The 24079-nt window shown below is 31.0% G+C and overlaps 2 protein-coding genes across 4 annotated transcripts; both read left to right on the forward strand.

Annotated features, from left to right (window-relative positions):
* The first annotated feature begins 5389 nt into the window (after positions 1-5389).
* LOC115722561 (uncharacterized) lies at positions 5390-6391 on the forward strand. Its single transcript, XM_030651802.2, has one exon. It carries the CDS (start codon positions 5513-5515, stop codon positions 6098-6100), a length of 588 nt encoding a protein of 195 aa, XP_030507662.1. The 5' UTR covers positions 5390-5512; the 3' UTR covers positions 6101-6391.
* Positions 6392-21066: 14675 nt separating this feature from the next.
* LOC115697946 (dihydrodipicolinate reductase-like protein CRR1, chloroplastic) lies at positions 21067-23579 on the forward strand. Of its 3 annotated transcripts, none has more exons than XR_009684633.1 (3): positions 21067-21712; positions 21803-21910; positions 22404-22527. XR_009684633.1 is itself a non-coding variant. In XM_061104518.1 (3 exons), exons 1-3 carry the CDS (start codon positions 22215-22217, stop codon positions 22648-22650), a joined length of 243 nt encoding a protein of 80 aa, XP_060960501.1. In that variant the 5' UTR covers positions 21917-22214; the 3' UTR covers positions 22651-23579. The 3 variants fall into 3 exon arrangements, 1 of the variants encoding a protein (XP_060960501.1); XR_009684634.1 differs by having other exon boundaries at positions 21808-21910; XM_061104518.1 differs by lacking the exons at positions 21067-21712; positions 21803-21910 and adding exons at positions 21917-22331; positions 22643-23579 and having other exon boundaries at positions 22404-22521.
* The last annotated feature ends 500 nt before the right edge of the window (positions 23580-24079 follow it).

The raw sequence follows: 24079 nt of genomic DNA on the forward strand, positions 1-24079 counted from the left end.
ATTTGAAAATATCTTGTTTAAGTTGTTTAGAAGAATCTAAAAAAATCAACTTAAATATCTTTCAAATTAGATTTAATTAAATATAAAATCAAGTTGTAACCACTTAATTTGAAAATATTCCATTTTAAGTTAATATTTTTAAAAAAAATATCAACTTAAAAAAATATACAAAGAATCTTAATAACCAATTCCTAAAATTCCTCAACTTAATTTTGAAATTTAAAATTCAAAAGATATTCAAATTTAAGTTGATTAGTTAGATATAACTAATTTTCAACTTAAATAGGAATATTTAATGAAAAATTTAAATTAAGCTCCAGAAAGAATCTAGTTGGTTATAATTCTATAATTAATTAAATACAAGAAAATACATATAGTTTAGCTTAGAATATAATTCATTAAACTATGTTTTTCTTAAATTAATTTCAAAATAAATGAAATTAATTATGTTGCTAATCAATTTTATTAGGTTAAACTAATTTAATTAACCTAGTACAGTTATCCAAATCAGGCAAATGGGCCTTCACAATTGGGGTTAAAATCAGATCATTGGATCTGTCAACAAGTTAACCATGGCTATTTGCAATCAAGCAATAATAGGTTTTATAAAACTTACATACAAGCTAAAACACATACACCTGCAACAAGATGAATTGGATAGTTGGATGAAGGAATTATTTATTTTAAATAATTATTTTTCGAAAATATTTAAATAAAAAAAAATATTTTCGATTTTAAAAAAAAATTAATAAAAAAAATTTAAAATTAAACCTACAATTTTTGAAAAATTAGGTTTCAACTAACCTAAATATCATTTCAAAAACAATTGCTAACTACCTTTTAAATTTTTAAAATTATTTTATAAATTAAATATAAAATAAAAAAATATATATATTTTTCAGATTTTATAATTTAATTTAAATAAAATAACAAAATTTAAAAAATTAGCAAAATATCTTACTTCTATTTAAAATTACATGATTATAGTAATCTTATTTTAAATTTAAATAACGTCAAATAATTTTAAAAAAAAATTAATTTAAAAAATATTTAATATTTGACCTTTAAATTTAAAAGATAAGATAAAATAATCAAATTTAAAAATGAGATATAAAATCAAGCAAAAAGATAGATTTTTACTTGTTTTCAAATTCAAATTACACAAATATCTAAAATTAAATTTAAGAAATTCAAATTAATTTATTTTTGATATTAGATTTGAAAATTGAAAAGTAAAAATGAAAATACAAAACTACACAAAAAATCGGAAGTTAATTCCATGAAATAGCATGAAAAATCGAAGAAAAACGAAAAAATTGCAAGTGGTACAAGCAGCCAGGCGTGACCGACGTCCCTCGGCGCAGGAGACTGCATGCAGCCTCATCCGCGCGCGCATGGGACGATTGCAGACAACCAATCTTGTCTGACCAAGGTAGCTCGGTCGAGCTGGATGTCTGCGCGCGTGTGGTCGAGGGTATCACCCTCATCCGCGCGCGTGAAGGGTTGCACGACCCTAATATTTTTCCAATCTTCAAAAAATCATAACTAATTCAAATTAAATCAAAATTGAGTTCTGTAAAAAAATAAATTGCTTAATTTTTTCCATACTATCCAATAAAAATAATTCCAGAAACAGATATTCAATTATGTTTCACGAAAATTCAACACACATCAATCAATAATCAAACAACACTCAAAATAACATGATACCATCCAAAACACAAACAAATCGTTTTAAGTCCAAATTTCTTGCAAGCAAATCAATTACCATGGCTCTGAGGCCAGTTGTTGGAAATTATTTTACCAGGATCTTAGATCTACTCACAAGTATGTTGATTAACACCCTAAATATGAACTTCTAAAACAATTGAAATAAACACATATAAAGTATGAGAAACCTTACATTGGGTGCAGCGGAATATTATGTCTCCTTCCGTTCAGATCTCTAACCCTTGTATCCTTTCTGTTGCAGAGTATTATCAAGATTTGAACCCGGATCTCTTTCTCTTTTTCTTTAGTGTTGAAACTCCTTCTTGTTGAATGTCTTTCTTCACGATCTTCCTCACTATGATTGAGGTATCACTTGCTGTGTGTGGGCACTACTTTATCACTAAGAGGTTCGAAATTCAAGAGAGAAGAAGAGAGTATAGGTGGCAACTAGGTTAGAGAGAGAAGGCTAAGGTTTTCTCTGAAGGAAATCAGATGTGAAAAGTGTAAATTTCCTGAAGCCTTCACTATCTATTTATAGCATTCCACTAGGGTTAGGTTTGAATTATTTGGCATTAAAATAATGAAAATATCAGATGATAAAACCTATAAAAGTGGCCGGCCATGGCTATGTGGATTTGGGCCTCACTTTTTGCAATTTTACAGTTTTATCATTTCTGCATCTCATTTTCTCAAAAATGCCAATTTTCAAATTCAACCATTTAAATGCCAATTCTAACTATTTAATAACTATAAATAATTATTAAATAATATTGTCATTTATCATATTTATTAATTGAACCATACAAAGTATCATAATTAACAAATATGCCCTAAAAACTCTTTCTTTACAATTTCGCCCATACTTAGTGAAAAATTCACAAATAGACATAGTCTAATTTGAGAATTATAATTGATTAATCAAAACAAATTAAATGAGTCTTACAAGTAATATTATCTCAACTAGTGGGGGGACCATGGTCTAATATAACCGAGCTTCCAATAAGCAGATCAAGAATTTATAACCTAAATTCACTGTCTTATTAATTCTTCGTTGAATCCACGCATAAAACTTAGAATTGCACTCTCAGTATATAGAAAGCTCTATATGTTCCACCATATAGACACGTCATTAGTTATCCATTGTTATAATCCTAATTTGATCAATGATCTTTTATATGAATGATCTACACTGTAAAGGAATTAGATTACCGCTACACCCTACAATGTATTTTATCCTTAAAACACTTAACCCCGTATAAATGATATTTCAGCTATGTGAAATGAGTACTCCACCATTTATTTTCGTTTGGTCAAGCTCGAAGGAGATCATCCTTTACTTACTATTCGCCAGATAGAAGCTATAGATTCCAAGTTTATGTTAGCGCTCCCACTCAATTGCACTACCGTGTTCCCAAAATGTACGTATCACCCTGACCCAAAAATAGGCTTAACTAACAAATCAAAGAACATGAATAACACTTTTGAGATTGAGCCTAATCATAATAGGATTAAGATCATTTGATCTAGGATCAACTAGGCGATATTGACTTGAATAGATATTACGGTAAGTTTAATAAATCTAAGTCAAAGTTCAATATCGGTCCCTTCCGATGCATACTCCATGCACCCAACCTGAGCTTTACTTTAACCAATGCTCTGGAAAGAACATAGCATTTCTCCAAATGCAAGTAATCTGTTGTAGATTATCATATCAGTAAAACCCTATGTCTGATAAATCTAGGAATCTTTATTCACATAGTCATGTTTACTTTCCAATGTGTTGACAACACAATAAACAGGATCAAGTATGTGAAAAGGGTTTCAGATGAATTTATAAATCAAATAGACAAGCAATTGATAAGATGAACCAAAACATACACAAATGAATGAAAAATACTTCTGTTTCTTTATTGATGTTGAATAAAATGGATTACATTGAAATGGAGTTTTATTTAGGGCATAAAACCCAACACAATCAGCGTCTAAGATGGCGGTTTTCTAACTCAACGTTAGGTATGTACCTATTTGGGTCATAGGCGCCATCCTCATCAACCTGATTAGGAAGAGACCAGCCATTGCTTATCCTAGGCCCTTCCAGTCTGAGTCGCCAATACTAGGTTTTCTCAGAGCTAGTGGCCCGTTCAGGGGATGAATCAAATGATCCTTGAGGACTCAGTGGCTCTTTTCCAGGACGATGATTGATTCCTTCATGAGGATTATCTTCTTTGTTGTCATCCATTACTTTTATGTTAGGAGGCTTTTTTCTGAGATTTTTTTTTTCACGAAGGCTCTCAATGAAATTACCAAACTGTTAACGCAAATTTTCGTTAACCAAAATTTGAGCCAAACAGTGATAATTTCACACAGAAAAAATGAAAGTAATAAAGTAAGAGGTATAAACACAAGGGATTTTTTTACGTGGTTTTGCAGTTTAAAATTCTGCATAGTCCACGAGTTAATCTTATTAGATTTTTGATAGTTTTTCAGGGCCTCTCCCGTATGAGTTTTTTTCCTCTCCTTTTTGATCCAACCTGCCACTATTTATAATCACATAGTAGGCAGTTAATTTACAAAGTTGACTGTAATTTTTACAACGATCATCCCTTAAAATCATGGGTTCTGATTACATATCATGTTAAGTAAATACAATTTTTATTTAAATTTCACACAGCTGTGAATATCCCGCTTTTACTGGGTCAAAATGAATGTGTATTAAATATATTGTAGGCATTGGGAATAGAGTAGAGTTAATCTTGATAGTGAGCTGGAGCTCGTCATATATCCTTCCAAGGTGGATAATGTTTTTACTTTAAATCTGACAACCGCAGTTTCTGGTGGCGAGATGATCTTTTTCGCGTGCATGCCTTCCTACGACGAGGTTGACGCCTCGCTATCTCTTGCTTTGGTTCACCCATTTGTTATACTTAGTTTGTATACCGTACATTATACGCTAAGTGTCTCCATTGTCATTATATCTCCTCCACGTAACGAGGTTAATGCCTCGTCTTGTACTCCTAAAGTTACATGGTTTCTCATCGAGGCACTAGGCAACAATTTGTATATTTTTATCTCGCATAAGACTATTCAGCCAACCGAGTTGTAAACATACTCTATTAATTTTGCTTTTAACGAGTTATTCCATTTCAAGTGTAATTATGATTACATGTCTGAGTTCTTATTCTTCCCAACTTGATACGTGTCTTCCTTTGGTGTGTTAACCGAATTTCGGGTATAACTCTTTTATAATTATTTTAAAAAATATTTTAAAAAACACTTACCCATTAAGCCACGGGCTCTGACCTCCAAATTTTATGGTGGGATATTTTGGGTCTTCGACGAGCTTCCACGGAGGACGCTTCCATGGCAGACATTTGGGCTTCCACGGAGGACCGGGCGGGTTAAGGGCTGCGAGATCTTTGGGCAAATGAGAGGGATCTACAGGAAGAAATAGAGGGAAGAAGACAGTGGCTCTTCTTGGATGGGATGATGAGAGAGATGTAAAGAGAGAAATGAGTTTTTAAGTTTTATAAATTTTTGAATTAAAATAAATGGGAATAATTTTTTTAGGTATAATGTGGAATTATTAAGAGAAAATGGTATAAATTTATTAAGAAAGTAATTTTTGTAATCTAAACTTTTTTGTATGAATAGTAAATGAAATTTCCGTTATTTATAGCTCTACTCAAAATATAAATAATACTAAATAAATAAAAGGGTGAGAGAAAGCAGGTAGAAAAGAACAAGACTAGCTTGGATTAGGTCTTTATAATCCCCAAATTCACCAGAGAGAGAGAGATAGGAAATGTCTGCCATGGCTTCCAAGAGTCAACGTCTTCTCTTGACCATTCTACTGATTTGGATCTCTATCGTCTCCACCTCCGCAAGGCCCTGCAAAACCCTATTCGTTTCCTCTTACTCATTCTCCCTCCGCCAACCCCAATTCCACTCCTCATCGGGATTCGTCACCATTTTCGCCGAGGTCACCCAATTCCGTCGTGTCAATGGTGAGGCTTGGATCATAGAAGAAGAGCACCAAGAACAAGAACAAGAACAGCGACGACAATACCAAGAAGAAGCCTCACGCCAAGTCCAACCCTTACGGAAGATGCCCCTTTTTCCCTTGTCCGCCTCCACCTCTCCCTACGATCTCACCTCCCTCCGCGATCGCACCAAGGATATCCTCAGCGTTGTCGTCGCTCTCCTCTTCGGCGTTGGCTGCGGCGCACTCACTGCCGCCACCATGTACTTAGCCTGGTCGCTCTTCTCCACTCGCTACCAGGACGACGCCGATGACACAACCAGCGCCGTTGTGGACGATGATGGGCTTAGCCCTAAGAAGATGGGTTACGTTAAGATTCCCACCGCTGATGCGAAACAAACCGATTGGTAATTTCTATCAGCCCTAATTCGAGTCTGGTAATCATAAACGAATGATATTTACAGATGCTTAAAACTCTTTTTTTTTTCCTTAAATGGTATTGTCGTTGATAATAAGCAAGTCTTTGTGTTTGTATTCTGTTCTTTACTTGTCAACTACTCTCTATATGTATCTATTTGTATATTCATAGGCTGCTACTCTTGAAATGTTTATTTATTCTGCTTTGTTGAATTTCTGCTCTGTGAGACGATGCTTCTGGTAAGAAATTCTTAACCTTTTAATATAAGCCCGCCTTTATTAGAAGATTTTTTTTTTTGGGTAAAGATCTTTATTAGAAAACTTAATTCTAAGTGTTTCATGTTGTTATGCTTCTTGGCTAACTTGAATGTGATTTCCCATTGAACATGAGTTTCCTATCATCTAATAGAAGAATACTAAGGGCTTGTTTGGTTACATTTACGTAAATAATCATTGCCAACCAAGATCTAAATCAATTCATTGATTGGTTACTCTAATGAACTTATGGCTGCATGCCTAAAAGTAGGATTCAGCCAATGGTGACTAAACAAAAAAGAGCATATGGTGTCTAATTAATAATTGAAACGTTAACATGTCGCTTAGGTGTAGTGAAAGGGAAAGTCTTTGAGAATGTTGTCAATGTAATTCTTGTAGGAAATAAGATGGAGTGAACCACTTTGAAAATTATAATAAGTTCAAAAATTGAATCTATTTATTGATGATAGCTCAATTGGTTGGCCATGTAGTTTGGACTAAGGTATGAGGGGCGAGTCTTTCATGGACGCCTACCTAATAATTGTTATAGTTTTGTGATCCCAAAATAATGGAATGGAAGGTTAGGCTAGGACAGTTTAGTTTGATAAGTTCTTTCTTGTTAGAATTAATTCTACACAATAGGTTAGTCGAAATTCCTCACAGAAACCTTATTGAATTGATGTTCAAAATTACAATTCACAAGCTTTTGAGAGGCTTATTCTTTCCTATTCCAATATTTTGAGAGGATTGGGGCTCTCCACAATGAGTGTCAACTCTTACCAATTAAAGAGAACCCCTCCCCTTATATACTCTAAGTTTAAGGTATCCTAAAATAATTGCCACATCATCAACTCAACCACTAATACACATCAACTATTAATTAAAAGTAAAGACAGTACAACTAAGCCTAAAGTCTAACTTAATGATGGACCATTTAGGAGGTCTACACGTGTGCCTGAACATAACCCAAAGTATTTGTATTAATGAATAATGACTATATTAGTTTCTACATTTTTTAAGCTATTTATGAATAAACTAGTTAGTTTGAACAACTCTTCACTTCACACCTTGTAGTGTGCTTCCTAAAGAGTATGGGTGTTAATTCTGAGAATCAAGAATGAGTTGTTCTAAGTATTATATATGTAATCACCCTTGTTGAATAAAGTCAAGTCATATTTTTGTTCAATCTATTGGTTTGATTTTCACTGCAAGAAAATCTTTTATTCTTTGGTTTGATTCATTCTTTGACTGGGTCCTGTCACTTAACCTGGTGGCTTATTCATATTGCCTCCTAAAACCTTCAACTTGTCCTCAAGGTGGAAGCTCAAAATTTGTTGTTCGATGGTGGAGACATCTTCCCAAGTAGCTTCAAAAACTGGAAGAGTGCCACTTAATCAAGACCTCCTGTACTCGAATTTGGCTTAGGTCGATGTTGTAGTACGACTTCAAGCACTACTCTAAGCTCCAAATCTGAGTGAAGGATCACCTCGTACTGTGGTTGTTTGATTTCTGACCTAAAAAGCCATGGTTTGTAGCTTCCAATCCATATGTGTCATGCCTAAGGTAGCCATTGGAGTCCCATAGTGATACTCGCACTTCCAAATTTTAGGGTTAAGAAGTAATCCCAAATTTCTATCCCTTGGAAATGGAGGTTCAAATTTTTGCACATCTCTTCACTCTTCATAGAAACAATTTCCAACTGACTGTAATGCCAATTTTGAAACTATTTCCTTAGAAATAAAGTTATGGGTGGCACTGGGATCGATCAACATCACCACCTCACAAGAGCTGATTTGGTCCAAGATTTTCATGGTCTTGTTTGTAGGTAAGCCTTTCATTGAATGGAATGATACTTCTATTGTTTCTTTGATTTCTATGAAGGTTAACTTGGTTGTTTTAGCTGCCAAATCCTTGGAGCTTTGTATCGAACTCAAATCCTCAATCTTGTCGAAAACTATCAACAAATTCATTTCTTTTTGTTTACAATGGTGCCCAGGAACCATTTGTCATCACATTGTAAGCACAAGCCATTCTCCCAGTTGAGTTGGATATGGTTTTCAGTCAATCTTTTGACCTCGCCTATTCGTTTAGTATAGGTGAGTTTATTTGGTGTGTATCCTTGTGTGGTGCTTGTAAAGTGCATCATGGTCTGATTGAAGTTGGATGTTATTTGGCAATATTGAAAGGTTGTTAGCAACAATTCTTCTATGTCTTAGGCGATTTCCATTGCTTATCCACATTCCTTGGTCATTGTACTCTTAACTCAACTTTGATTGAAGGTGCTAATCCATTCAGAAGTGTACCTAAGCTGAACTTTGGGTTCTATGTTGTGGAGTGGAGCTAATAATCTCATGAAGTTTTTCTTATACTTGCCCATTGATCCTTCTTGTTGATTGACTGAAATTGATCATAAAGGGACCCCTTTTGTGTGTCTCGGAAGTGTTTCAACACCATCCGCTTCATTTCTTCCCAACTCAAAATTGTTCTTTTCTTATTCTCTCATTGGTAATGAAGCAAGGCATCCAGAAAAAGAAATGCTCTCTCGATCTCCTTGCTTCATCATAGTGGTAAAATGAAAAATACATCTTTGCCATCTCCCCATCAAAAGTTGACATTTTAAGCTTTATCATTGAGTATTCTTGTCACTGGTGCAAATTAATATCTCTTCGTTCATTGTGTTCAGGTGCAGTCCGAGAACCTTCTCCTTATTCCTAGGTTGCTCCAGCATTAGAATTCTTTTCAGCTGCCCCTTTTCTCGAACCTTTTCCCACGTTTTCTCCTGTTTCTTGAACCTTTCTTGATCGTTCGTCTCTCCAAGAAACTCTGAAATGGTTCATGAAACTGCTGTTGCAGATGTTTGCCCACTTCTTGAATTGATTCCTTCACCGAAGGCAACTCCAACTTCATCACTTCCATGTCCTCCTCGAGTAAACTAGTTTCCACAGATTTCCTTAGTGCCATTGTCCGCAGCTCAGCACACCAAATTGATGAGTTCTTTGTTGGTTAGAATCAACTTCTGCAATTACACAATAGATTAGATTAGCTGAAATTCCTCACTGAAACTTTATTGAATTGATGGAAAAAAATTACAAAATCACAAGCTTTTGAGAGGCTTGCTCTCTCACTCCTATTCCAATGTTCCGAGAGGATTGGGGCTCTCCTCAATGAGTCTCAACTCTTACCAATTTTCTTCATGCTCTTTCTAGGAGACCTCCTCCCCTTATATACTCTAAGGTATTCTAAAATAATTGCCACATCAGCTTCTAAGAGTAATACAACTCAACCACTAATACACATCAGTTTCTAATAAAAAATGAAGAGAGTTAACAACTAAGCCTAAAGTCCTACTGAACCTGGTGGCTTATCAGTTTCAAGGGAAAAGAACACTTGCTCTTTTGTTCTGGGTGATGAAGTAAATGCCCACTTGACTTTTGTTCTAAACTGTCTATGGAACCCAATAATAAATCAATAATGGCTTAATTATTTTGTTTTTGTGATAAAGTAGATTGCATATAAGATATGATTTGGACATAAAGGTGGCATGGAGACGATTAAAAAAAAATTAATCCTAGAATACATCTCATTCTAAGTAGATGGGGAATTCTGTTTGATAGAAACTAAGCTTTTATTAATTGGAGCTCTGACTTTATTTTCATTTAGAATGAATTTCAGCTGGAATTGGACTTGGAGAGTTGGTAGATAATAAAAACACAACAAGATTGTTTGTACTTATAGTGAGATGAGCTTGCACTGTTCAGTTTTTAGTGGTATTTGTATGGAAAATATAATGACACCAGGTTAATCTACCTATCCTTCTGAAAGTATTTAGGTCACATTTGGTTGGAGGTAATGAAATGGAAAGGAAATAATTTTTATTCCATTTTTTTGTTTGGTTGCATATTAAAGTATTGGAATGTCATTCCAATGGAATGACCTTTCCACTATTTTAGTAGAATGACTTTCACTTTGAAATAGAAGGAAAGACCATTCCAATGCATGATGAAAAAAAATTAATAATTTTTTTATCAATTTTTTTTATACATTTTAAATTTTATTCCATTCTTATTCCCATTCTCATTCCCATTCCTATTTCTATGTTTTCATTCCTCCCAACCAAATGCCACCTTAGAGTTGAAAGCCCTCAGGTATTTCTCCCAATTGTATCTTTGTGAGAGCTAGACTTTGGAGAATTGGAAGTTTGGCCTAAACAATGAGTAGCCTTGTGTGCTATATATACACATGGTTTGAATCATTTTAAAGTTTGGTGGTGGATCCCTAATTTTATTTTCATTTAGAATGAATTTCAGCTGGAATTGGGCTAGGAGAGTTGGATTGGTAGTAATGGAAAACACCACAGGATTGTTTGTAGTGAGATGAGCTTGAACTGTTCAGTTTTTAGTGGTATTTGTAGTGAGATGAAGGTGCTCAGCATATAATGAAATTCGGAAAATCTACCTATCCTTCTGAAAGTATTTAGAGTTAAAAGCCTTTTCGGGTATTGCCCCCAATCATTGTATCTTTGTTAGAGCTAGAGTTTGGAGAAATGGAAGTTTGGTCTAAACAATGAGTAGCCTTGTATGCTTTAATGCACTGGTCGGTCCATGGATTTTCCTTCCTTTTGCTGCATTTCGCTCAAAGGGTTGAAGGGAGATAGTGCATCAAGCTGTTCGCAAGGGCCAACTATATATACACATGGTTTGAATTATTTAAATTTGGTAGTGTGCTAAACAGAATTTGCATGACCAAGATATAAATCCATTATCTGATGTAGAAAATGGAAGTGATCCCTTGCTATCGAGGTAAAACGTAGTGCTCCTATTCACATGTAAATCTTTTTGAAAGATGGACATTATTTGTTATTGTTGGTGATGGTTTCTAGCTTTAACAGAACTATCAAGAGAAGTTTTTGTCTTTCACCCACTAATTTTTGAATAATTAATTGCTATATTGATGTGGCGTATAAGATTGGGTATACTTGGAACTTCGATCATTCTTGATAATATAAAGGCTAGAAGTTCTAACGGGATCAATGTGTCCCATAGAATGGAAGCTATTAAATTGGGAATCCAAATATGATATAAGTGCACACATAGAAGACTTAAAATGAGTCCTTTGGGTGCACATATATATATATACTCCGATTTAAAATTCTTGAAGCGTGGATAGTTTGGGAAGAATAAGGAGTACAAGGCTTTTAAGTCGATTGTGATTTGTAAACCAACAAGGCACTTTTTTCCTTTCCTACTATTACAGTTTTGTTAGGATGATATGAAATGTAGTGCCTAGTAGTATGATTAAAACGTTTCTAATTGTAGGAAAAATATGTGTTTTCACCATGGGTGTTTTTTAATCGGTAGATCATTAAACTAAAAGTTTAGGTGTATTGTATTTAAGGTTAAGGTTGAGTGTACACAATTTTAGTTTTGTTCGTGATGGTTGACTCGGAAGGAAATTGGAGTCGCATACAAAACCTGTGTTCTAAGTTCAAACTATAAGTTATGTTAGGAAGAAGAAAGAACTAAACAAAATTCAAGTTAAAATAATGATGCTATTATCATCTTCTATTGGAGTTGAGGAGGTAATCACAACTTAAGTAAAAGAAAATCTCAATCATTCGTCTGTAACACTTGTAAGCTTTTTCTTAGTTGTGGTTCTAAGAGGGTCCGTACATATATAGATGATATTTGGTTTTCTTATATTGCTATTAAACACTCCTTACTTTGTCCAATTATTTTGCTCAATTCACTCTAATGTGGTGTTTGGTTGGAAGAAATGAAATGAAATAGTTGAAAAGAAAATAATTTTCATTTTATTTTTTTATTTGATTGCAGTTTAAAGTATTAGAATCTTATTCTAATGGAATGTCTTCTCTATTATTTTGGTAGAATGAATATTTTATTTAAAATAGAAGAAAAAAGACAATTTCAATATAACATGAGAAATTTTTTAATGATTTTTCATCAATTTTTTTTTTTTTATGTATTTTAAATTTTATTCTATTCTTATGCATTTTTCTCTACCATTTTGGTTGCATTTTAAAATGTAAACAAATAAAAGAATAAAATAAAAATTATTTCATTTCTATTTGATTCTATTTCATTATTGTTGTGCTCAGTAGCTATAAATAGCTAAAGATAGCAATAAATATATATCAAAGCGGTAAATAATAAAACATTACGTGGTTCGACAATTTGCCTACTCTGCGGGAGGCAGCTAATATTATTAACATGAGTAGGAAATATACAGAATATAAATTCAAATTTCCTACTAATTATATCATCTCTCAAGTGTTTCCCAAAGTTGTAATTTACAAGTGCTCTATCTCAAGATTTCTCAGTGAATTTGATTGCACTAAGTTGCACTTGGATTGTACACCTCGAATTATCTACTCCGAATTATAAATGCTATTCAAAGAGTTCTATATTTATAGAAGGAAAATCTCACCTCCTAACCATATATTTTTTTTTTGACAAAACCTCCTAACCATATTTAATAATGAGAAATATATCATCTCCTAACTATATGTAATTAATGAGAGGTAATTCAAACAATATGTAATAAATGGGGGAGCATAAGTCAAAAGCTATTGCATAGCTTCATTGACAAATGTGACAAATAACAAGTTCTAAATCTCTTGAAAGTTGAATTATATATTTGTAACTTTAAGATAATTTGACTTTAAGCCAAAGCCAACAATTACTTATAATCAAACGTCACGTTATGTTTTATTATGGTAAAGGCAAGGTTAAGGTCAAAATTGATTTTTAAGTTGGGGTTTTGTGGTCTTGGTCCAAGCTTGAAATTCTAGTCGGGTTAAAGGTTTGAGGTTGGATTCAGGGTCGAGCTCAATGTCTAAGGTCAAGGTCAAGGTCAGTCCCAAGTTTGGATCTGGGTCTCTAGCAATGCACGTATATTTAGTTATATGCTTAATTTGAAAAAGTTAGTTGAAAATACAAAGAAAAAAAGCCTTGGAGATACTTCCTTCTTGGTCATAACATGTCCTTTGTTCAAACAAAGAAAAAAGTTCATATGGAGAAATGACTATCTGTTAGTTGATTTGGTTAGAGCAGAACCAAAATGTTTTTGGACTTATGTAGAAGAATTTTCCCACAATATAAAAAGTTTTAAAGGTTCAATCTTTTATTGTTTTTGCTAAATAATAAATTTTATTTTAAGCATTTAAAAGAAAAAGAAATAACATACAAATTTAATATGACCAGTTAAAGAATATAATCTGAATCAAAGAAAATATAACATAGTGTAAATAAATATACATTTTCTGTATAAATATAAATAGAGAGGGTCTATTTAGAAAATGAAATCCAAACAGATGATAAAAATAAATCCACAAGCAGGAAGCCAATTAACCACAACAATAACAATAATAATAATACAATCAACAACTTACCCATTATAGGTGCAATAACAAAACCATTGTTAAGGCTCCAAATTATCATATTTATACAATGAGGGGCAGGAAGCATTCTCTAACAGGGACCTCCTTGTGGGGGTTGAGGAGGTATTAGTAGTGGTGGAACTTTGAAGCAAAAATTTCAAATAAAATTCAGAATGAAATCTTATATCTTATGCCCAAGCAAAGAAAATATAAAATTTAGGGGTTGGGTTCATAAAAAATCACACACGATATTAATTATGCCAATTACACTAATAATTTATGAAAAATTCTTTATATAAATTTATATATATTTATACAGTGATAAAGAGGCACAAGCTTAAAAAACAGATGAATACCTTTTTTGCATCTTTCTCATAAACATCATAAAAAAAAGTTAAAGTAATCTCTCCCTGGTGAATGTTTATCTGGTGAACTTCAATTCATCTAAAGGATTATCACTTAACTCACATTGATTACAGGAAAACAATATGGAAACTCAAAGGCATTTGCGAACATAGGAATACAAATACATATATATACTTAGAGTGCCAAAAAAAAAAATTGATTGAGAATATATTAAAACAAAATAAAAAAAGGGAAAAAGTGAAAAAAAGTTGGCGGATTATCAATCACATTTGCAGAATTTGCGGTTCCCACAATTGTTGAAAGAAAATCTATAATCGTTTTCAAATGAGATTTATTCGCTTGATTTGGTATTTGATTGAGAGTCTTGGATTTTTTTTAAAGAAAAAAAAATGAGTTAATCATTTACCAGCAATAATTTATTAAAAGAGAAAACAATGTTTTTGAAAGATGTAACACACACCCAATTTAAAATTCATTGTTAATAAAAAAGCAAGCTTTGATCGTTCTTCCTCAATATATGAATTGAATTTAGTGGTTTACCTCGAGGGGTGCACCTTCTCGGCAAAGGGATTTGATTCCTTTGGTATTTCCATAGCTAACTTGCTGATACAGAAGCTCATCCTTGGATTGCTGTTGTCCCATTCTATACGAAATAAAAATCTAATCTTTCAACAAAAGAAAATGTGTTTGTACAAGTGTAAAATAGCAAGTGTAACCTAATTATTTAGTCTCCCATTCTATACGAAATAAAAATCTATTCTTTCAACAAAAGAAAGGAAAAAAAAATCAATGTGTTTGTAAGTGTAAAATAGCAAGTATAAATTGATTATTTAGTCTTTCAAATGAGATTTATTCGCTTGATAATGTTTTCAAATTAATTATAAATTTATTTTTTTTATTAAAAAATAAATAAGTTATTACTTAAAAGTGATTAACAAACTGAATCGTTTTCGTGAGAATAGGAAGATTTGATTTGAAATATTTTAGAAGCATTAAAAAATAATAAAATTGGTTAAACCAAAAATAATGCTATATAGGCACTTTTAATATATATATAAAGATATGTGTTTTGAGTTTAAATTTAAATTTTAATATTAAAAAAAATTTAAATTAAATAGACACATTTTATATGTCCATATCTAGTTCATCATTCGGAATCATATCACATCCCGGATCTGATGAAACAGGATGAATTGAGACAGTATTTTGTAAATACGTAATTATTTTGAATAGGTGGGCATCATCCAATCCAATCCAATTGAACCGAACTGATCCAATCCTATCCAATTACAAAAATTTGGATATCCAATTACAATTGGATTGGGTTGGATGCTAAAAGTTGGATTCTAATTGGATTGGATCGGTTATTGGATGTCAATCTCAAAATCCAATTAAAAATCGATCCAATCCAATTACATTTATATATATTAAAAAAATTATTTATATAATAAAAAATATTGAAAATATAATAAATATTTATTATATTTTTATTAGATTTTTTTTGTATATTGAATTTGTAACACTTAATTGTTTAGTGTCTTTATTTTCATGATTTTTTGTTCTATTTTATTACTTAGAAATTTTGTTGTTTTAATTATTTAAAACTTTTAGCTACAATACACTTGGAAGAATAATATATTTATGAAGTATTAAACTTAAATAAAAAATGATACTTAGTTTTTTACGTATTTTTCTTTATATTTTTAAGCTAATATTGAAATTTAGGTGTGTAATCGGATATCCAATTAAAAAACCGATCCAATCCAATTAGTAATTGGATTGGATTGGATTGGATTTTGTGGTTTAATTGGATTGGATCGGATGATGATTTTCCAAATCCAATTATTAATTGGATTGGATGGGGAAAAAAGATTGGATTGGATCGGATGCCCACCCCTATTGAATATATTAACTATTTTTTTATTTTCCAATCGCCGGGAAGGAACAAAAGAAACATCTTGTTCTTTCTTCAACAATTTCTTATCTCTTGTGGACCTCTCAGTAGGATTCTAACTCAGATGAAGTTCTGACCATTTGTCAGAGAAAAAAGAAAATAAAAGATACAAGAAGTGAGCTTAAATTTGAAATTGTAATATTTTGTAAGAGAAGAACACTTTGTTATATAGCAACATTTAATATAACATGTATATATATATATAGAATACTTCTTAATGGATATTACCCATTAATGGGTAATAAATAAATTTAACTATAAATATTAATTTTAAAAATATTAAACTATTAGATTTTGGTCCGATAACGAATAATAAAAGAGAAATTTGAATTTTTATGTTTAATTTAGTTACTTAATTAAAGAAAATATCAAAAAATATGTCTTTTTACACTATATAAAAAATATGTTTATATGAAAAAAAATATTTAAGTCAAATTGAATTTTTTTTTATCACTTTTTTGCCAAAAAACTTTTTTTATTATTATTTTTTTTCAGCAGATGGACTAATCCCGGCCCATATAATGTAAAAATGAGAAAAAAATTCTAATTAAATAGAAAATTAATCATAAAAACTCAAAAATTTCTAATATTACCCATAATGGGTAATACCCATTAAAAGTACACCCATATATATATATATATATATATATATATATGAAATACTTTTCAATGGGTAATACCCATTGATGGGTACTAAAAAAATTAACAAGGTAACAATCTAATAACCTTTTATAGCAAGTTTCCAATAATTATTTTTTTTTTTTTAAAAAAATGATATATTTTTTTTTATAAAATTGGAAATAATAATTACAACCACTAGTATGAAAAAATTATAAATTATTTTTAAAAATTAATTGAAATTACTACTTTATTATTTTATGAAATTGTGAGTTTATTAATCATTTATTATTGTAAAACTAAGAATCATTTACATGTATAATAATGTATTTTTTTTTATTAGGAGAATAAGAGCTTGATTGTGGAATCCATTTGTCTTAATATTATTCATGCTCTTAAAAATAAAACGCTACAATACTTCTTAGTTCTTACTTAGGTATCATTGTTAGAAAAATATTATTATCATCTAATGATTTTTTTGACATTACCATGCATCATTCTCCTAAAATAACGAATGAGGCGTTGTTCATTATTTATATTCATAGGATTAGAAGATGATAATCTTGTCTAGGGGTCAAGTATAATTTTTGTGCTGAAATTCTTGTGTTGGCAATTGCCATTATTCAATAATGTTTATGACACTTTTTTCTTCGTTCATTTTTTTTGTTAAAGTTTTCTTCGTTGGTTTTGTTTTTATAGGTTTTGGTAAGCTCAAGTATTTTTTAAAAAATAATAACATACAAATGATTGTTAATTATTATGAAATTAAAGATTCTAGGTTTAGAAAAAATCTTATACATTTTATATGTATTACAGCTTAAAGCTTAATTTTTTTTTTTTATTCTCAGTAATGCAATTTAGAATTTTAGTTTGAACAAATTTTATAAAAAAGATAAATATACACTTTTTTCTTTTTAATCTTTAAAATGATTTTTATTAAAAAAAATAGTTTGTTAGTTTTTGTAGTGTGTTTTACTTTTTAAATAACAATTCAATATATATATTTTTTATTTTTATTAATAGTTTTATCTATTTTAGGAATATAGAGAATAACAAAATCAAAAAAAGAAGTGGCAAAATAAGAAATATTAATTTTTTAATATTAATTGATGATTATAAATATCAACCATTAGATTTGATCTAATGGTCAAGAATAAAATACCCATACATGGTAATACCCATTAAGAACATACCCATATATATATAACATAGATATATATAAAGATATAGATCGTTTGAAAATAGAACCCACACTATCAATGGAACCTAAAAATTATTATTATATTACTGACGTGGCAAGGTGGGTAACTTGCTATAACAGGTTTCTAATAACTTTAAAAAGTTAAATTGTTGATGTGGCATAATGAAAGATTCCATTTTGTATTACATTTAATTCGAGATTTTTTTTTTGCCATAAAAAATGGTGATTCCACCCAATTAAAATAAACTCTCTTTTTAATATATTGACTATATATTTCTAATGTAATGTTTAAAAATATTGTAATTAATATTATTAAATGTTTCTAATAATTTTTTTTTTTAAATTAAAAAGTTGATTTAATACTCTATAATAATCCAACTTATTATTTTAAATATTACATGTAATTGTTCATACTTACATAGATGAACAAGAAAAAATATCATACCACCATTGTTGAAACACATAACCCAGGGTCAAAAGTTTGAAGAAAAAAAATCGACCAACAAAGAAAAGTTTTGAGGGCTCGAATATTGGGGAAGAAAATCGTACCTGCCATAGAAGAATATGAAGAAGACGATTAGAAGTAGAGAACGAGAGATGGATGTTGTGGGGAGAATAAAAAAAGGATTACAAAATGGAGAGAATGCTTAGTAAATATGAATCGTACAGGGATAGTGAAAGCTGTAAAAGTAAGAGAATAATTTGTTATCTTATGAAATATGAATCTCCAAAACGTAGGATGTCCAGATCTATTTTAGGTCGTGCTCGTCTATATCGATCCCATTTGATTCATCTTCGTCTTCTAAATTTAGGAGAGGTGCTCGTTGTTGTATCATTAAAAACTCTGAATGTTCTTTGTGTAAGATAATATACTAAAATTATTTTTAATTTTGTTATTTTACAGTAGTCCATGAATAATTTTTTTTTTTACAATTGTGATCTTTACCTTTTTTTTTTGTAATGAAAGGGATATATTTGTCACAAATGTGTTCATAATAAAGATGACGATATACCTATTCCTCTATAGAGTTTTGTGATTCCGGATGAAGATGGTGAAATTACAATCAATAATATACCACAAATGTTAACATGGACTCTCTAAAAATTCCGGAACACATAAAATGTGTAAGTATTTATATTTTTTGTTGGAGTCATTTTAGTGTAGTCATATATATATATTTAATTTTTAAAGTATTTATTAGTTATTTTTTTTTTTGGATGATAGGACAATGTGCAAAAGATTAATACTTTGATGACAATGATTATTAGATTGCACAATGTTTTGGTCATGAAAATCCTTGAATCTAAAGAATGATTGAATGGTTTTAGTAATCTCATACATCAACTATGTCGTCACCTAATAAGTTTACATTGACAATTTTGAAACCTCTAAAGAACGATTGAATGGTTTTAATAATCTCATACATCAACTATGTCGTCGCCTAATAAGTTTACATTGACAATTTTGAAACCTCATTTATCATTATATTACAACTTATTCTAACTCTTATATATTGACTCTTCTTGCTATTTTTTTGTTTTTGTTTTACTTTTAGGTTGAATTCAACACAATGAACTTACATACCGATAATAGTGTTAAAATATACCATATGAGAGTGTTGAGTAATATTTGAATTACCAAGTAATAAAATAATATTGAAGATGTTAAATAAGTTTATGTATATTGATTGTAATCTTTGAATTATGAATTTTAACTATGTTTTATCGTTTATTACAATTGGTTTGCATTGTATTTACTTTTGAAAGAAGTATGTTTTTTTTTTTTTTGAGTTACACGCCTAGGTTTCGATCTCATACTCAACCCCACAAATGACCTTCCAATCTCCTGCATACATAGGTATTCTCAAGTTGTATTAATCTTTATTTATTTTCAAATTTAAGATTTTTTTTAAGAAAATATTGCTTAATAAGATATGAGAATTTTGGTAGTACTCATGTAAAACACTAAAATCACAAAGTATAGATGAAAAGAATAAAATAAAAAAGCATTTGCATTTATTGAAATCATAAACCATACACAATACATAAATTATAACATAGTTTAATTTAAATTTGAAATACATTAACACATATTTTTAAAATGAAGATAAGCAACCCTTAATTGTCTTCAGGAATTCTAATCTTCTTGACGGGCCACTTAATTTCATGCATTTCCACCTTTTTTGTTTAGTGGATCTTTCATAGTCATCTTTCTTACCATCAAACTCTACTTTTTGTTTGAGTTTTTGATTACTAATTTTGCTTCATTAAAATTTTGTCAGCAGTGATAAAATATTTTGTCTAAACAAGATAGTGTTTTAATTTTTTTTCTATTATTTTCGCATTTACGAAAAATAATAATTATATATTAATTTTTATTTTTTGTAGGAATAATAAAAAATAATTAAAGTTTTAAATCATTTATATTTTGAAGATGATATTTTATGTTTATTTTTTCAAGTAAAATAAGCATGGACATTTAATATATGTTATCATACACTTAGTGTTTCCAATAACAAGGTAAACATGTAAATTATATGTCATTAGTAGTAACTTATTACCATATACATTAAAAAAGTAAGTATCAAAATTATTTGAAATAACTTCAAATATATATTTTTTTACCATTCCAAAAAATTAGACTAATATTATTGCATTATTGAAAAGGGCCGGCCCATATGGTGTGCAAGATGAGCACATGCCTAGGGCCCAAAAAAGTAAGAGATTCCAATATTTTTCCCCCTGAACTTTAAAATGTACCAAATCGTGCCCCCTGAACTTTTTTGGCCGTTAAAAATTTCCCTCGAACTATTGAGATTGTTAAATTTAAAGACTTTTGTCTAATTTTAGTAAAAAATTCTAACATGTGTGAAAGTTCAAGGGGTATGACACTACTACAAAATACACTATTCACGTCGGTCAACGCTACTGTTCATAGCGTTGACCGACGTGAATAGTACTCAAATAATTGGGGCGTCACTTTAAAAAAGACACTAATAATATGTTATTTGCGTCTTTTAGATATATGACGTTAAAAACTAAACCGACGAAAAAAGTAGGAAATTTAAAAATTTACGTTTTATTTTGCGTCTGTTATTAAAACTCGTGTATTGTATTAACGAGCTTTTAAAAACGACGCAAAATACAATAGTGAGAGTTAATAACCGACGCAACAAATCCTAAAACTAAAAAACACAAAATACTCACTTCAGCCCTCTCTATCTCGTGTGATTCTCTTCAAACGCTTCAGCCTCACAGCCGCATCTCTCTCTCTTTCAGACGACAGTGAGAACCCTAAAACCCCAAAACCTCCGTCGTTCTAAGCTGCATTCTCCGTCGTTGTAGAAAATCATCCGTTGGCCGTGTGATTTTCTTCCCTGAGGATCAGATTTGGGGTTGGTCTGCACTTCACGGGAAGAAATTGGAGGCCTCTTTCCCACGCATTGTTCTTTTCTTCCTGTTTTCTCATTTGGTCTCTCATCTCATGGTCTCAGGCAAGTTCCCTCTCTCTCTCTCTCTCTCTCTCTCTCTCTCTCTCTCTCTCATTATTGATCTTCTTTCTCCATCTGGGTTGTTACCCTGTTTTTTATTTCTCTTAAAATCGAAATTGGGTTTTAGGGTTTTTTAGTTTAGTGTCAAATATATATGCTGAGCAAACTGCCGATCATGGCAATCAATCGGACGGCATCGAGTGCCTCTTTGTTCAATTTTTGGCCATTCTCATTCACCTTCTGCTGCTGATGGTATCTACGTACTACTTTCTACTATCATCTCTGTATCATTCCATGAATTTGGCCATGCTCTTGCGGCTGCCAGGTCTCTTACTCTTACTCTCTCAATCTTTCTCTATTCTAAGTGTTACTCAACCCAATTCAGCTTGGATAACTTCTATATTTTGTTTTGCAGCGAAGGCGTTGAGATGGAGTACATTGCCATCTTCATAGCATTCGTGTTTCCTGGTGCTTTGGTGGCTTTCAACCACAACTTGCCCCAATCATTGATAGCGATGGTCTGGTGAGTTGGGACCATTTTTTTCTGTAAAAAGCTCCAAAATTGCATTGGCCACTGAAAATAATATGACACTCTGTTACATCGTCTTCAAGCATAGTCGGTAGGCACTAAGGAAAGTTTTCAGTTTTGTCATTTGCATGTTGTTAACAGTTGAAGCAAAAAACTAAAGAAGGAAAGAAAGAAAGAGAAAATTTGTTTTCAATTACATGCTATTGTAGCTTTGATTCAAAGAATGAGCAAGGTGCTCAAGTGTTTTTGGATTATAACCAATAATATAAAATAAAAACAGGTAGAGGTCTGAGTAACCATGGTAGCCTTGAGCTGCCAATTTCAACCAACTATCATTAACAGTTATCTAAGCACTAAACGCAGACCATCTAGCTCTATCTTTTGTTCAGCTCAACCCTTTCAAAGCAATATCAAGGTTTTACTAATTTTCTTATGAAATAATCTGATGTTCGTATTGTGTAATATTGAATATTCAATGTTTCTATAGGTCATTATAAATGGTGCAGCTAAGGAAATAGGAAGGGCTGCAGTAATTGCAGTGACCAAAGCTAGAGGAATGGAGGTGGCTGGTGCTGTTGATTCTTATCTAGTTGGAGAAGATATTGGCAAGAATCTGTCTCTCTCTCTATCTACCTTTACTAATTAGTTGGTTAATCTAATCCAATAATACTTATCTACCTTTTTTTTTTTGTCAAACTGATTTATGTTATTGTTTTGTCAAATTAGGTATGTGACATGGAAGAGCCTCTCGAAATTCCCATAATGAATGATCTCACCATGGTCTTAGGTTCCATCTCTCAGGTAATTCTTGATATGAAATGTATTAACACATTTGTTGTTATCTATTCTACTAAACCATTCATAACTCTAAAATAAATTAATACATAAGAGGATTAAGTAAGCAATCTGCAAATGAATGTGTTTGTGTTTCTTTTTTGGTCTATTACCTACATGGTTATACTTATATATAGCCAATAAAGAAGAAAATAGAAATACATAAAATTATAAATGATAAAACAACAATTATTTTCGTACACTTGACGTATACGTTATTATATAAGAATAATTACACGATGAATATATGTTCTGAAAAAGTTATATATGAAACACATTATTCATAATAATTTATTAAAAAAGTTGTAAGCAAAAGTGCTACACTGCTAAATACAAAAATTTCAGCGCCCAGTATAATTCTCTCGCTCTCTAATACTATTAACACATGATCAAATTATATAACCATTACTGCTGCATTGCACTTCTTTTTTTTTTCCCCTTATAACTTCTAAAAAGCCAGAGTGCCAGACTGTCGTTCCCAATTGAGTTCATAAATGAATTAATAATGTTTGTGTAATTATATGGTAAATGATTGAGGCAGGTTTTAACTAAGAAAAGTTTTCAGTTTTATCATTTGCATTGTAGCTTATTTTCATTCTCTCTCGCAATAACATACATTTTTTAGTGGTTGATCAACAAACATGAACATCATGGACCAATAATTGCTGTTATTGAATGCCCAAATGCTCAATCAATTAAGTCAGGTGTACGAGCTTTAGATGATTTCCCATGTGTGAGCATTCCCTCCAATGCTCGTGATAGTAACTATCAGATAATAAATCTTAAATTTTGAATATATAGCTGATTTGCATTCATTTATCATGCCACATGCACATAGTCAAATGACCTTTAAAATGCTTTGAGTAGGTTCTTGGGTGGCAACAAGTTGCTGCAAAAATTGGAATGCAACGGTGTGCTGCGACATCTCAGTGGTTGAATGAAAGAATTTCTCTCTCTAGATATGCCCATGTAATGTCTTTATCTCTACAGTGATAATTTTGTTAAGTTTGCATGATATTTTAGATATTTTAGTACATAAATAATTATTGAAACAGTATAATTGAATGAAATTAGACAAAAGTACTTAAATTTAACAATCTCAATAGTTCGAGGGGAATTTTTAATGGCCAAAAAAGTTCAGGGGGCACGATTTAGTACATGTCAAAATTCAGGGTGAAAAATTACTAATTAAACATAGGTTCAATATATTATTATTTTATACACACCAAATATGGTCCAAAATTCTCCTCCGTAATTGTTATAGTGTTATTAATTTATACACATTTTTAAAACTACTTCAAATTTATAAAAAAAAGTTATAAATCAATA

The sequence above is a fragment of the Cannabis sativa genome, chromosome 9 (genome assembly GCF_029168945.1).
Source record: "Cannabis sativa cultivar Pink pepper isolate KNU-18-1 chromosome 9, ASM2916894v1, whole genome shotgun sequence".
Classification (NCBI taxonomy): Eukaryota; Viridiplantae; Streptophyta; class Magnoliopsida; order Rosales; family Cannabaceae; genus Cannabis; species Cannabis sativa.

Bases quoted from the DNA above. Each gene is read 5' to 3' on its own strand.
- LOC115722561 (XM_030651802.2), top strand. From the start codon at position 5,513: ATGTCTGCCATGGCTTCCAAGAGTCAACGTCTTCTCTTGACCATTCTA.
- LOC115697946 (XM_061104518.1), top strand. From the start codon at position 22,215: ATGGTAGCCTTGAGCTGCCAATTTCAACCAACTATCATTAACAGTTAT. The intron at 22,332-22,403 runs GTTTTACTAATT...ATGTTTCTATAG, and splicing joins CCTTTCAAAGCAATATCAAG to GTCATTATAAATGGTGCAGC.